The sequence below is a fragment of the Borostomias antarcticus genome (genome assembly GCF_949987555.1).
Source record: "Borostomias antarcticus genome assembly, chromosome: 32".
Taxonomy (NCBI): domain Eukaryota; kingdom Metazoa; phylum Chordata; class Actinopteri; order Stomiiformes; family Stomiidae; genus Borostomias; species Borostomias antarcticus.
The window spans coordinates 2295397-2309880 of NC_140265.1; the positions used below are offsets into that span (position 1 = coordinate 2295397).

A 14484-nucleotide genomic window follows, 5' to 3' on the forward strand; every position below is an offset into this window, starting at 1 on the left:
TACTGGATTAGTTTACAAAACATAGTCTCACTGAGTGCACATGTCCAGCTGTTCTCGGAGCTATCCTAGTGGTCGGCCTAGATAACACACACACACAAGCTGTCCTAGTGGTCGGCCTAGATAACACACACACACAAGCTGTCCTAGTGGTCGGCCTAGATAACACACACACACAAGCTGTCCTAGTGGTCGGCCTAGATAACACACACACACACAAGCTGTCCTAGTGGTCGGCCTAGATAACACACACACACAAGCTGTCCTAGTGGTCGGCCTAGATAACACACACACACACAAGCTGTCCTAGTGGTCGGCCTAGATAACACACACACACAAGCTGTCCTAGTGGTCGGCCTAGATAACACACACACACAAGCTGTCCTAGTGGTCGGCCTAGATAACACACACACACACAAGCTGTCCTAGTGGTCAGCCTAGATAACACACACACACAAGCTGTCCTAGTGGTCGGCCTAGATAACACACACACACAAGCTGTCCTAGTGGTCGGCCTAGATAACACACACACACAAGCTGTCCTAGTGGTCGGCCTAGATAACACACACACACACACACAAGCTGTCCTAGTGGTCGGCCTAGATAACACACACACACAAGCTGTCCTAGTGGTCGGCCTAGATAACACACACACACACACAAGCTGTCCTAGTGGTCAGCCTAGATAACACACACACACAAGCTGTCCTAGTGGTCGGCCTAGATAACACACACACACACACAAGCTGTCCTAGTGGTCGGCCTAGATAACACACACACACAAGATGTCCTAGTGGTCAGCCTAGATAACACACACACACAAGCTGTCCTAGTGGTCAGCCTAGATAACACACACACACAAGCTGTCCTAGTGGTCGGCCTAGATAACACACACACACAAGATGTCCTAGTGGTCAGCCTAGATAACACACACACACAAGATGTCCTAGTGGTCAGCCTAGATAACACACACACACAAGATGTCCTAGTGGTCAGCCTAGATAACACACACACACAAGCTGTCCTAGTGGTCAGCCTAGATAACACACACACACAAGCTGTCCTAGTGGTCGGCCTAGATAACACACACACACAAGATGTCCTAGTGGTCGGCCTAGATAACACACACACACAAGATGTCCTAGTGGTCAGCCTAGATAACACACACACACAAGATGTCCTAGTGGTCAGCCTAGACCTTCAGTTACATTCCATCCCCTAACTACTCAACACAAGCAAACCAATCAGACAGCAAGTTTCTCTCAAGTTCTTATCATACTTTATTACTTCAATCTGATGACCAGGCCATCATTGACAGTGCACACCATACACACACACACACACACACACACACACACACCCTCTCAGGGCTGCATGCGGATAGCTCCGTCCAGCCGGATGACCTCTCCGTTGATCATGGGGTTCTCGGCCAGCGCCGTGACCAGGTGGGCGAACTCCGCCGGGTCCCCCAGGCGGGGGGGGAAGGGTACCTGGCGCGCCAGGAAGAAGCGCACCTTCTCAGGCAGGCCGGCCAGGAGCGGCGTGGAGAACAGCCCTGGGGAGGGACAGGGGTGGGAGCAGAGTCACATGGGGCTCGTTGATAGAAAACAAGCCAGATCCAGATGAGGGGGGGGAATAAGGCTGTTAGCCTGCTAGCCGTTAGCATTAACCCATTGAAAAACGGTTAGTCCTGGCTTTTTCTTTCTTTCTCATATCAGTTATTGTAAGGTCAAAATATCATGTGATTGTAAAGTCAAAATATCATGTGATTGTAAGGTCAAAATATCATGTGATTGTAAGGTCAAAATATCATGTGATTGTAAGGTCAAAATATCATGTGATTGTAAGGTCAAAATATCATGTGATTGTAAGGTCAAAATATCATGTGTCTTCTCACGCGACAACCGCAAATTAAACAGCAAGCATAAACAGAATGACCTTTTCAAAAGGGAATTCATTAAGCATTTGAATATGGACGTTTTACAGCTAATTTGTTTAACTCATCTGATCTTTTGATCACATCGACTCGAAATACAGGCTAACGTTAGCTTTATAGTCTTTTAGCTTTTAACTTTAGCCTAATTTTACCTGTTAGGCTACTGATTCACGTTTTGCAGTCATTGACTTCCAATCCAGACTATAGGCTACTGATTTTTGATTTAATGATATCAAGTCACTTAGCTTTCTGCCAGTAGTAGTCTTTGGGCAAGGCTAGTTTATTTACATAGCACATTTCAGCAACAAGGCAATTCAAAGTGCTTTACATGAGACATTAAAGGTGAATGCTTGTTTTTGACAACCTGGACCTTAGTTACGGCATATTATAAGACGTTTGACTCACCGAGATAACTTTGGTGTAATTCGGAGGCCTGTAGAAGAAATTTTAAATCCAGCGCGAGCCAAGTATATCCATGTAATGGCGGCGGACGGGGCACTGAGAATGCAGCTTCTTAAAAATCTATGTTCTGCCGCGAAACGGTTGTTTTCATCAATCTGTTTTTATGAATCGCTAGTTGTGCTTCCATAGAGCGAGGGCTTGTTGTGGTTTTTCACATGCTTCTGTAATATGATCTTTAGAAACGTCTTTAGAAACGAAATAGCTTCCTCACTTGCTCCAGCACGCACGCACAGAGGGGGCGTTTCAGGGTAGAGGTGTCTAGTAGGGGCAGTGTTTCAGGGTAGAGGTGTCTAGTAGGGGCAGTGTTTCAGGGTAGAGGTGTCTAGTAGGGGCAGTGTTTCAGGGTAGAGGTGTCTAGTAGGGGCAGTGTTTCAGGGTAGAGGTGTCTAGTAGGGGCAGTGTTTCAGGGTAGAGGTGTCTAGTAGGGGCAGTGTTTCAGGGTAGAGGTGTCTAGTAGGGGCAGTGTTTCAGGGTAGAGGTGTCTAGTAGGGGCAGTGTTTCAGGGTAGAGGTGTCTAGTAGGGGCAGTGTTTCAGGGTAGAGGTGTCTAGTAGGGGCAGTGTTTCAGGGTAGAGGTGTCTAGTAGGGGCAGTGTTTCAGGGTAGAGGTGTCTAGTAGGGGCAGTGTTTCAGGGTAGAGGTGTCTAGTAGGGGCAGTGTTTCAGGGTAGAGGTGTCTAGTAGGGGCAGTGTTTCAGGGTAGAGGTGTCTAGTAGGGGCAGTGTTTCAGGGTAGAGGTGTCTAGTAGGGGCAGTGTTTCAGGGTAGAGGTGTCTAGTAGGGGCAGTGTTTCAGGGTAGAGGTGTCTAGTAGGGGCAGTGTTTCAGGGTAGAGGTGTCTAGTAGGGGCAGTGTTTCAGGGTAGAGGGGTCTAGTAGGGGCAGTGTTTCAGGGTAGAGGTGTCTAGTAGGGGCAGTGTTTCAGTTCCTGGTGTGCTACTGACCCGGGTGCTATGGTAACCACTCGGATGCCCATGGGCGCCAGGTCCCTGGCGATGGGGAGGGTCATCCCCACGATGCCCCCCTTAGAGGCCGAGTACGCTGCCTGGCCCACCTACAGAGAGACACACACAGAGAGAGACCTTTAGAGGTCCACCTACACACAGAGATAGAGACCTTTAGAGGCCCACATACACACACACACACACACACACAGAGAGAGACCTTTAGAGGTCCACCTACAGACACACACACACACACACACACACACACACAGAGAGAGAGAGAGAGAGAGAGAGAGAGAGAGTAAGTGTGTGTGGATGTGTCTCACAGTGATGACGTGTGTGAAGTCCTCCAGACTGTGAGTAGTGTGTGTGAATGTGTGTGTGTGTGTGTGTGTGTGTCTCTCACAGTGATGACGCGTGTGAAGTCCTCCAGACTGTGAGTAACATCCTTCTTGAAGTTATAGGTCTTCACGGCCACGGCGATGCCGGCGCAGTTCACGGCCAGATCCAGCCTCCCGAAGCGCTCTCTGGCCAACGCCACTGCCGACGCCACCTCCGCCTCCGACGTCACCTGGGCGAGGCACCACCACACCAGGTCACCTGGGCCAGGCTCAACCACACCAGGTCACCAGAGGGTCGGAGAGGTGACCTGGTGTGAGATGGTAGTGGGTGGGTCTCAATACTGGAGGTAGTGAGTTAGGGTGGGTCTCAATACTGCAGGTCTCACTATCTCTACCCTAACTCACTACCTGCAGGGTGTTTGGGTGGATCTCAATACTGCAAGTAGCAGTTAGGGTGGGTCTCAATACTGCAAGTGCAGTTAGGGTGGGTCTAAATACTGCGGGTAGGGGTGAGTTAGGGTGGGTCTCAATACTGCGAGTAGGGGTGAGTTAGGGTGGATCTCAATACTGCGAGTAGCAGTTAGGGTGGGTCTCAATACTGTGGGTAGGGGTGAGTTAGGGTGGGTCTCAATACTGCGAGTAGGGGTTAGTTAGGGTGGATCTCAATACTGCGAGTAGGGGTGAGTTAGGGTGGATCTCAATACTGCGAGTAGGGGTGAGTTAGGGTGGATCTCAATACTGCGAGTAGGGGTGAGTTAGGGTGGATCTCAATACTGCGAGTAGGGGTGAGTTAGGGTGGATCTCAATACTGCGAGTAGGGGTGAGTTAGGGTGGATCTCAATACTGCGAGTAGGGGTGAGTTAGGGTGGATCTCAATACTGCGGGTAGGGGTGAGTTAGGGTGGATCTCAATACTGCGAGTAGGGGTGAGTTAGGGTGGATCTCAATACTGCGAGTAGGGGTGAGTTAGGGTGGATCTCAATACTGCGGGTAGGGGTGAGTTAGGGTGGATCTCAATACTGCGAGTAGGGGTGAGTTAGGGTGGATCTCAATACTGCGAGTAGGGGTGAGTTAGGGTGGATCTCAATACTGCGAGTAGGGGTGAGTTAGGGTGGATCTCAATACTGCGAGTAGGGGTGAGTTAGGGTGGATCTCAATACTGCGAGTAGGGGTGAGTTAGGGTGGATCTCAATACTGCGAGTAGGGGTGAGTTAGGGTGGATCTCAATACTGCGAGTAGGGGTGAGTTAGGGTGGATCTCAATACTGCGAGTAGGGGTGAGTTAGGGTGGATCTCAATACTGCGAGTAGGGGTGAGTTAGGGTGGGTCTCAATACTGCGAGTAGGGGTGAGTTAGGATGGATCTCAATATTACTACAAAATCGAATGTGAGGACTAGTGGCATTGAAGGCCAGAGGGTCTTTGTTTGTAAGGCTGTGCCCTCTAGAGGGGAATAGAGGCATTACAGATTCCTGAAAGGGTTAGAGAGAGAGAGAGAGAGAGAGAGAAAGAGAGAGAGAGAGAGAAAGAGAGAGGAAGAGAGAGAGAGAGAGAGAGAGAGAGAGAGAGAGAGAGAGAGAGAAATGGGGTCACTTCAGCTGGTGGACAGTAGTACTGACAAAACTCTGTCGGACTAGCCAATGAGCAGTCAGGAGCAGAAGACTAGCCAATGAGCAGTCAGGAGCAGACGACACACCATCGCTCATTAGCGCCAGCGTTGGATGTTTAAACAGGCATCAGCGTCGGAACCCAGACATCTACCGCTAGAGCCCGGAGGGCGTGGCCCAGGACTAGGGGGAGGGGCTTCCTGGGTCCCAGGCAGAGCTACTCATCCCAGGCAGGGCTACTCATCCCAGGCAGGGCTACTCATCCCAGGCAGGGCTACTGGTCCCAGGCAGGGCTACTGGTCCCAGGCAGGGCTACTCATCCCAGGCAGGGCTACTCATCCCAGGCAGGGCTACTGGTCCCAGGCAGGGCTACTGGTCTCAGGCAGGGCTACTGGTCCAGGCAGGGCTACTCATCCCAGGCAGGGCTACTCATCCCAGGCAGGGCTACTGGTCCAGGCAGGGCTACTGGTCCAGGCAGGGCTACTGGTCCAGGCAGGGCTACTGGTCCCAGGCAGGGCTACTCATCCCAGGCAGGGCTACTGGTCCAGGCAGGGCTACTGGTCCCAGGCAGGGCTACTCATCCCAGGCAGGGCTACTGGTCCAGGCAGGGCTACTGGTCCAGGCAGGGCTACTGGTCCCAGGCAGGGCTACTGGTCCAGGCAGGGCTACTGGTCCAGGCAGGGCTACTCATCCTAGGCAGGGCTACTGGTCCAGGCAGGGCTACTGGTCCAGGCAGGGCTACTCATCCTAGGCAGGGCTACTGGTCTCAGGCAGGGCTACTGGTCCAGGCAGGGCTACTGGTCTCAGGCAGGGCTACTGGTCCAGGCAGGGCTACTGGTCCAGGCAGGGCTACTGGTCATCGGTCCAGCATTATTCCAACCCCCCAGGGCTTCCTGTACTCACGTCAGCGGGCGCGAAGGCGCAGCGCTCCCCGAGGCTGGCGGCCAGGGCGTGTCCCTCCGAGGACGGCAGGTCGAGGACCACAGCGCACCCCCCCTGCTGCACCAGACGCTCCACCGTGGCGCGGCCCAGTCCAGACGCCCCGCCCGTCACCAGCCCCACCATGCCCTGGGGGACAGAACGAGCGCACACAGCACACACACACCGTCACACACAGCACACAGTCACACCGTCACACACACAGCACACACACACAGTCACACACACACACACAGTCACACACACACACAGTCACACACACAGCACCACACACCGTCACACACACACACACACACACACAGTCACACACACAGCACACACAGCCACACACACACCGTCACACACACACCGTCACACACACAGTCACACACACACAGTCACACACACACACACAGCCACACACACAGTCACACACACACCGTCACACACACACACAGTCACACACACACACACACAGCGCACAGTCACACACAGTCACACACACGGATGTACACAAGGACAGAGGACAACGCACAAGTTGAGAGAGGTAAATCAGGTTGAATACTGTGGTAGACAAACAATAAGGGGTTTATCACAGACTAGCTAGCTCACTGAAGCACTGCAACTCCAGGCTGATAGTCACGTTAACGTCACACCAACACCAAGCAATAGTGGAGCAAAGCAGCAAACTTCTCCACTCTGGCTCCCATGCATGCACACAGAAACTCCTCCATGTCTGGGAACTCTGCAGCTCATAAGGGTTCAGCTGAGGGCAGAGTCCCATGTGCGGCTTCATGACTCCCGGGGAAGAGAGTGCGTTTATCGGCGGTTCTCTTTCCTCTTTCTCACCTTGATACTCCGGATGTTCGCCATGTTCAGAGACGGCGCTGCGCATGCGCCAGGACTCCAGCAGGGCAACCTCGGAAGAACACGAATCCGCTCCGCCCAGTCTCGCGGTTTGGACCAATCAGAGCATACTCCGGAAAACGCCCCGTCGAATGATTGGCTTACTGTAACGAAGGGGTACAATGCTGCCCATTCAGAACGGCCGACTGGTCTCACCAAGCAGAAGTTGTTTGGGGTTAAAAGCCGACCTGAGGACCCCGTGGGACATAGTAGCCGTTGTCTTAGCCTGATCAAAATACAATAAATGCAACGACTGCATCTTTTCGCATTGTTGCATCTGTCTGCATTTTTATTACACAGAACACATCGCCAAAATACATTTCAGTGGCACTTGCATAGCCAACAATAGTAGGCCTACGCAAATATTATGAGATTATTTGACAAGTGTCCAACAGTGCCAGGGAATCTTCTGACACGTTCACATGCAGATAGTAACTGAGTTTTATTCATAAACAGCAGATGAACTCTTTCCAGGGCATGGATCACTGGCCTGCTGGTAGGAGGGGGGTGCAGGTGTGTAGGCCTACTGACCTGATCAATGTGTGTGTGTGTGTGTGTGTGAGAGAGAGAGAGAGAGAGAGAGAGAGATAGAGAGAGAGAGCTAGAGAGAGAGAGAGAGAGAGAGAGAGCTAGAGAGAGAGAGCTAGAGAGAGAGAGAGAGAGAGAGAGCTAGAGAGAGAGAGCTAGAGAAAGAGAGAGAGAGCTAGAGAGAGAGAGAGAGCTAGAGAGAGAGAGCTAGAGAGCTAGAGAGAGACATAGAGAGAGACATAGAGATATATATATAGAGAGAGACAGACAGAGATATATATAGAGAGAGAGAGACATAGAGATATATATATAGAGAGAGAGACATAGAGAGAGATATATATATAGAGAGAGAGACATAGAGAGAGCACATGTAGGCTACATGACACCGTCAACGTTACGTCTGTAACTGACTCACTGGTTGCTTTATACCTAAAAAAATAAAAAAAGACCAAATAAATAAACCAGGCAGGGACAACCCATTCATTTTTTTTTACTAAAAGAATAAATTTTATTTCAGCACTGTAAGTCATTTCCCAACCAGTACAAACATGACTGCCATCTCTGTCCCTCCCCCAGCCTCCCTCCTCTGTCCCTCCCCCAGCCTCCCTCCTCTGTCCCTCCCCCAGCCTCCCTCCTCTGTCCCTCCCCCAGCCTCCCTCCTCTGTCCCTCCCCCAGCCTCCCTCCTCTGTCCCTCCCCCAGCCTCCCTCCTCTGTCCCTCCCCAGCCTCCTCCCTCCCTCCTCAGACAGGTGGGGGTTAAGGGGGAGGGTTGGGGGTTAAGGGGGAGGGTTGGGGGTTAACAGGGAGGGGTCGGGGGTTAACGGGGAGGGGTCGGGGGTTAGTAGACAGCGGAGGCTTATTTGACAGGGGTGGTGGGGTGGGGGCAACATTTAAAATGTTGTAAATAGGTTTTCTTTACTTAAGTATTGACCGTTCCATATTCTGCATGACACACTTACGATGCGATAACGCGGATTACACATCAGTCCAGGTTCTACTGACAGCTCTGTCTCTGGGACGCCGGGGAACATGGGAAGAAGGAAGACGCTCCAGATGCTCGGCGGGTGACGGGGTGGCGGAGGTTAAGGGGGAGGGGTTGGGGAGTAAGGGGGAGGGGTTAGGGGGCGGAGCTCTGTGGTATTTCAGCTGAGCAGTAGTTCTGGATCGGAGGTGAGGTCAGAAGACACGCCCTCTCTATTAACGTCTCCTTCCTTCCATGTTCCTGAACCACCACAACACTGACATGATGGGAGGATGGAATGGGCCCCGAGACGCTGGTCTCTGGTCAGTTTGACCTCCTGGTCCTGTATAGTTCAGGTACGGGGGGAGGGGGGGCAGTGAAGAAGAGCAGACTGATCCTGGATCTGCACCTCGGGGCATATTCACATAATCAACACACACAGGTTTATCATTAGCATCATCATTAGTATCACCATCAGGCCAGACGTCTCGTCCACACAGGCCTGGGTGTGTGTTTGTGTGTGTGTGTGTGTGTGTGTGTGTGCGTGTGGGGGGGGGTGAACTCAAACACACTTCTGTTGGAATGGAAAAAAGGGTCAAAACTGTCCCTTAAACACATCTTGGCTTAGTGTAACCTGTTTGTGTGTGCTTGGTTTGAGTGTGTGTGTGTGTGTGTGTAGGTGTGCGTGTGTGTGTGTGCAGTTTCACACTCCTCAAGGCCTTGTGAGCAGACAGAACGAACAGTTGCACCAACACTCCAGCAACCAACACATCCTCATCCATCACCTCATCCATCACCTCCATTCACATCACCACCTCCACTCACATCACCTCCACTCATACATCATCATCGCCATCATCAACGCCGCCGTTTGACCCGACCAATCACAGGCGCGCGTTCACTCACTACGACTACAAACAGACTTCCTACTGTCCGCTGGGCCCTGATCAGCTGATCACTCCTCACCTGGGGGGGGGGGGGGGGAGGGGGAGACTAGCAGTTCTGGGGGGGGGGGGGGGGGGGCAGGGATAAACGTGAGTACTTTGGTTGTCAGGTTGGACAGATGACATGTTCTGGTTGGACAGATGACATCATGAGTCGACCAATGAAAACATGTTTCAGGGACAGGAAGGGAATCAAACGCAGCGCAGACAGACCATGTTCTTTTTCAATCTGAGACGGGCAACACTCATAACTCCGGTACATACTGAGATATCATGGTGAAGTGGTCCTAAGATGCCATATATAAAATACAGGTAAGGAAAATTGCAATCGTTACAGTTCAAATCTCTAGGTTGGCTAAGCGTATTTCGTTACTAACTGTAGCAATGGTAGAAGGATTAGATTAGAAGATGTAATAACATAAAAAATAGTAGAATAGAAAACACATCTGCACAATTGAATAAAACAGAGTTAGATTTTTTCCACTTTTTTCCAGACTCTGACTAGATACATACAGAAACTGATTATCAACGTTAATATAACCTTTACTGTTAGTTGGGTTGATTAGAGGGCGGGGCAGCCCAAAGAGGGCGGGGCAGCCCAAAGAGAGAGAGAACGGCCAATAGAAACAGACCTGAGGGGGAAGGACCGGCACAGCGAGGGGGTGAGGAGCGGAGCTGTGAGGGTGTGTGTGAGTGTGTGTGTGAGTGTGTGAGTGTGTGTGAGTGTGTGTCTCCATCAGTGCGCCAGTCTGTTTTCTTTAGTGTGTATCATCACCATGTGCTATTTTCAACGTGCTATGTGTTTGTGTGTGCTCTGAGTGTGTGTTTGTGAGCTCTGAGTGTGTATGTGTTGTGTTTGTGTGTGCTCTGAGTGTGTGTGTTGTGTTTGTGTGTGCTCAGGGTGTGTGTGTTGTGTTTGCTCAGGGTGTGTGTGTAGACAGGGGACTAGGGAGAGGGGGAAGGAGTGGGGGGAGAAAAGAGGAGAGGACAGCGGGGAAGAGAGAGGGAGGAGGAGGAGGAGAGGGAGGAGGAGAGGGAGGAGGAGGAGGAGAGGGAGAAACAGGCATAGAGGGATATTAGGATAACAAGCATAAAAATCACTGATCAAATACCTAAAGTAACTAAAACACACAAGGGTCACATCATCATGTTCTGTTTGGACTCTTCCGTACTAGCTAGTGTGTGTGTGGGTGTGTGTGTGTGTGTTTGGACTCTTCCGTACTAGCTAGTGTGTGTGTGGGTGTGTGTTTGGACTCTTCCGTACTAGCTAGTGTGTGTGTGTGTGTGGGTGTGTGTTTGGACTCTTCCGTACTAGCTAGTGTGTAACTCAGGGTATGACACTAATGTATCCTACGTTAAATGCAATTATTGTTAGTCGCTTTGGATAAAAGCGTCTGCTAAATGACTGTAATGTAATGTAATGTAATGTGTCTGTGTATGAAAGACTGTGTGTGTGTGTGTGTGTGTGTGTGTGTGTGTGTGTGTGTGTGTGTGTGTGTGTGACTGTCCATGCAAACTCATTGTAGGAACGATCAGTAGAATGTTACCAAATAATCTGACAAACCTACAACCACTCACTGGGAACGGAGACGCACGTCACTACAGAGAACGCTGCTGGTAACAAACCAGGCTGAAAGTGTGTGTGAGTCAGCGTGTGTCGGTGTGTGTGTGTGTGTATTTGCTCTGGTGAGCTTACCAAGCCAGACATCATTAGCATGAGTGTAACCTTGGTAGCGGTGTTTCCCACACACACAAAATAATCCGTAGCGATATACTGCTGTACTAATATCCAAGTTGAAAGCAGTTAAGTATATGAGTCCTAATATTCTAGTATTTCGGCCAGTGGGTCTATATTCTCTAGCCTAGTCTGGGTGTGTGGGTCTATATTCTCTAGCCTAGTCTGGGTGTGTGGGTCTATATTCTCTAGCCTAGTCTGGGTGTGTGGGTCTATATTCTCTAGCCTAGTCTGGGTGTGTGGGTCTATATTCTCTAGCCTAGTCTGGGTGTGTTAGCCAGTCCAGCAGAGCCTGACCGTTACCTCCTCCAGAGCCCAGAGCTCCCAGCGAGGGACCAGACGGGGGGATCAACGTGCTGCGCTGTGGGGAACACTAGAACCTCACTGTTTTGACGCGCTGGTGGGGAACACTAGAACCTCACTGTTCTGACGCGCTGGTGGGGAACACTAGAACCTCACTGTTCTGACGCGCTGGTGGGGAACACTAGAACCTCACTGTTCTGACGCGCTGGTGGGGAACACTAGAACCTCACTGTTCTGACGCGCTGGTGGGGAACACTAGAACCTCACTGTTCTGACGCGCTGGTGGGGAACACTAGAACCTCACTGTTCTGACGCGCTGGTGGGGAACACTAGAACCTCACTGTTCTGACGCGCTGGTGGGGAACACTAGAACCTCACTGTTCTGACGCGGGTCAAGCAACACAACACTACGCAGGCGTCGGCCGCTCATGACATCACACTTCAGAGTCCGTTCAGCTCCCGCCTAAAAAACACCACCACCCACCTTCCTGCTCTCTGTGAACTCTGACCCTGAATCATCCCTCTCCTAGTACATCATCCCTCTCCTAGTACATCATCCCTCTCCTAGTACATCATCCCTCTCCTAGGACATCATCCCTCTCCTGGTACATCATCCCTCTCCTAGTACATCATCCCTCTCCTAGTACATCATCCCTCTCCTAGTACATCCTCCCTCTCCTAGTACATCATCCCTCTCCTAGTACATCATCCCTCTCCTAGTACATCATCCCTCTCCTAGTACATCATCCCTCTCCTGGTACATCATCCCTGTCCTGGTACATCATCCCTCTCCTAGTACATCATCCCTGTCCTGGTACATCATCCCTCTCATAGTACATCATCCCTCTCTGGACTTGATCTGGTGTGGATGGGAGGTTTAGGCTCCCCTAGATCTGACATCATTCCACTGTAACCTGGGGTAACGGAGCTAGCGGGCGTCTGACTATAAAAACACTCCATATATGGTCAGGATTTCCTTCAAAAGTCATTTCATAAGAGCCATTTTCCATGTTCGGTTTTGTGGCACACAATAAGAGCATAAGTCATCAACAAAGTAAGAAAATAAGGTGCTTCTTGTTGACTTGCCTTCCTTCCACACAGTTCCTCTCAGGCTTGCTCAGACAGAGTGGGTGACTGGCCAGCAGAGGGCGACGCTGCACTCTTCTCTCAACCAGACTACAGACAATAAGAAATCAATCATCTGATTCCTTTTGCCCAAAAGAAAGCCTCTCTCCGGGGCTCTTATTTCGTCCTCTACATTGACGACACGCCAAGTGCTCTGATAAAAGAATCTTAGATTGCAAGCGGAACACAAGTTCACGGTGAGGTCACGTGACCAGGGTACCGGCCCCAGACAGCTGCTGATTGGCTGGGCAGCTTGGGATGGGGGCTTCCTGTTCATCTAAAAGGTGCGCTTGCTTTTCCGCTATGCGGTGCTCGAGGACGCTGGGTTACATCGCCGTGGCGACAGCGAGCCAATCGCCACCTGCAGGGCATCGTGACACACGGGTGCCACGCCCCTTCCCTCTCATTGGCCAGAGGACTGCACTGTTCCAAGTGCTACGCTTTGGGAATTACTACATGCTCATCTCAGATGACCACCCAGGGCAGTCTCCATCAGACTCAGACAGGGACTGACCTTTAACCTTAACCCTAGGGTGGTCCCATCCTGTCCTGTCTTCTGTCTGGACAGCGTTTTTTGGCCTAACATCTCCTCCGACTCTTTATCCTGGTGGAGGACAGTCCAGTGTGGATTCACCTTTTAGTTTATTTTATTTAAATTTAAACAAAGTGCTTTGTTAGTCTTAAACCACTCTGTTGACATTCTGACATTCGTCCGTAGATGAAACCCCTTCAGCTCCTCCTCCGGCAGGGAAACGCTCGCAGACGACGTCAATCTGCGCAAGCTCCTTAAATGATCATCATCACAATTAATACAACAATAAGTGCTCTCTGTTGGGTTATACAATCAATCAAAGCTTCTGGGGGGGGGGGAGATTATATACAGTAATGCACTTGGGGGGGGGGGGGGGGGTAAGGTAAGACCTTGCATACTTTGGGGCTTAAGGTGCATCATTCGTGTGGTCTCTTATCTTAGCGGGGCGCTAGGCTGTACCATGTTGGGCTAAGTTAGCATGGTGGCACGACAATGTGTGTGTGCGCTGTACTGGGCTTAGCTCCAGCTAGCAGGCGTGCTAGCTCTCTGGGCTTAGCTCCAGCTAGCGGGCGTGCTAGCTCTCTGGGCTTAGCTCCAGCTAGCGGGCGTGCTAGCTCTCTGGGCTTAGCTCCAGCTAGCAGGCGTGCTAGCTCTCTGGGCTTAGCTCCAGCTAGCAGGCGTGCTAGCTCTCTGGGCTTAGCTCCAGCTAGCAGGCGTGCTAGCTCTCTGGGCTTAGCTCCAGCTAGCGGGCGTGCTAGCTCTCTGGGCTTAGCTCCAGCTAGCGGGCGTGCTAGCTCTCTGGGCGATGTAGAATTGTGGCTGACGCTGGTGGAATCCTGCAGCGTTACAGTGTAGGGACCCTAACCCTCCCTCTCTCTCATTTCAACATCCTCCACCGACCACGCATCCGGAGCCCAAACTCAAAAACAACAACAACAGACACACATTCACTCCTGAGAAGAACCCGACCGTGGAAACCCTGACCTCACCTCACACCATGCGCCGCAAAACCGTGGCAACCTAACCCTGACCTTGCCATGGCAACCTAACCCTGACCTCGACCCGGACGCCGTTAACCATGGCAACCTTGCGGCCCCGCCCCCTCCGGATGCTGTAACCGTGTGTGTGTGTGTGTGTGTGTGTGTGTGGGGGGGGGGGGGGTAGACGTCTGTGTGTGTGCCCTGATTCACACTGTGGAACACAACAGATAGACACACCATGCAGACCACCAGGATGGGCCCAGATGGGCGGGGG

General features: G+C 51.5%; 2 protein-coding genes across 2 annotated transcripts in view; both read right to left on the reverse strand.

The window, feature by feature from the left end:
• The window catches only part of LOC311327418 (heat shock factor 2-binding protein-like), a gene marked incomplete at both ends in the record, with an annotated part of 468623 nt that overhangs the window by 337081 nt on the left and 117058 nt on the right, over positions 1-14484 (reverse strand). The gene's annotated exons all lie outside the window — the stretch shown is intronic.
• Positions 1362-7069, reverse strand: LOC311327408 (3-hydroxyacyl-CoA dehydrogenase type-2-like; the record flags this gene model as incomplete). Its single annotated transcript, XM_084460445.1, has 5 exons — positions 1362-1552; positions 3362-3443; positions 3740-3904; positions 6182-6346; positions 7046-7069. 5 exons carry the CDS (start codon positions 7067-7069, stop codon positions 1362-1364), a joined length of 627 nt encoding a protein of 208 aa, XP_084316571.1.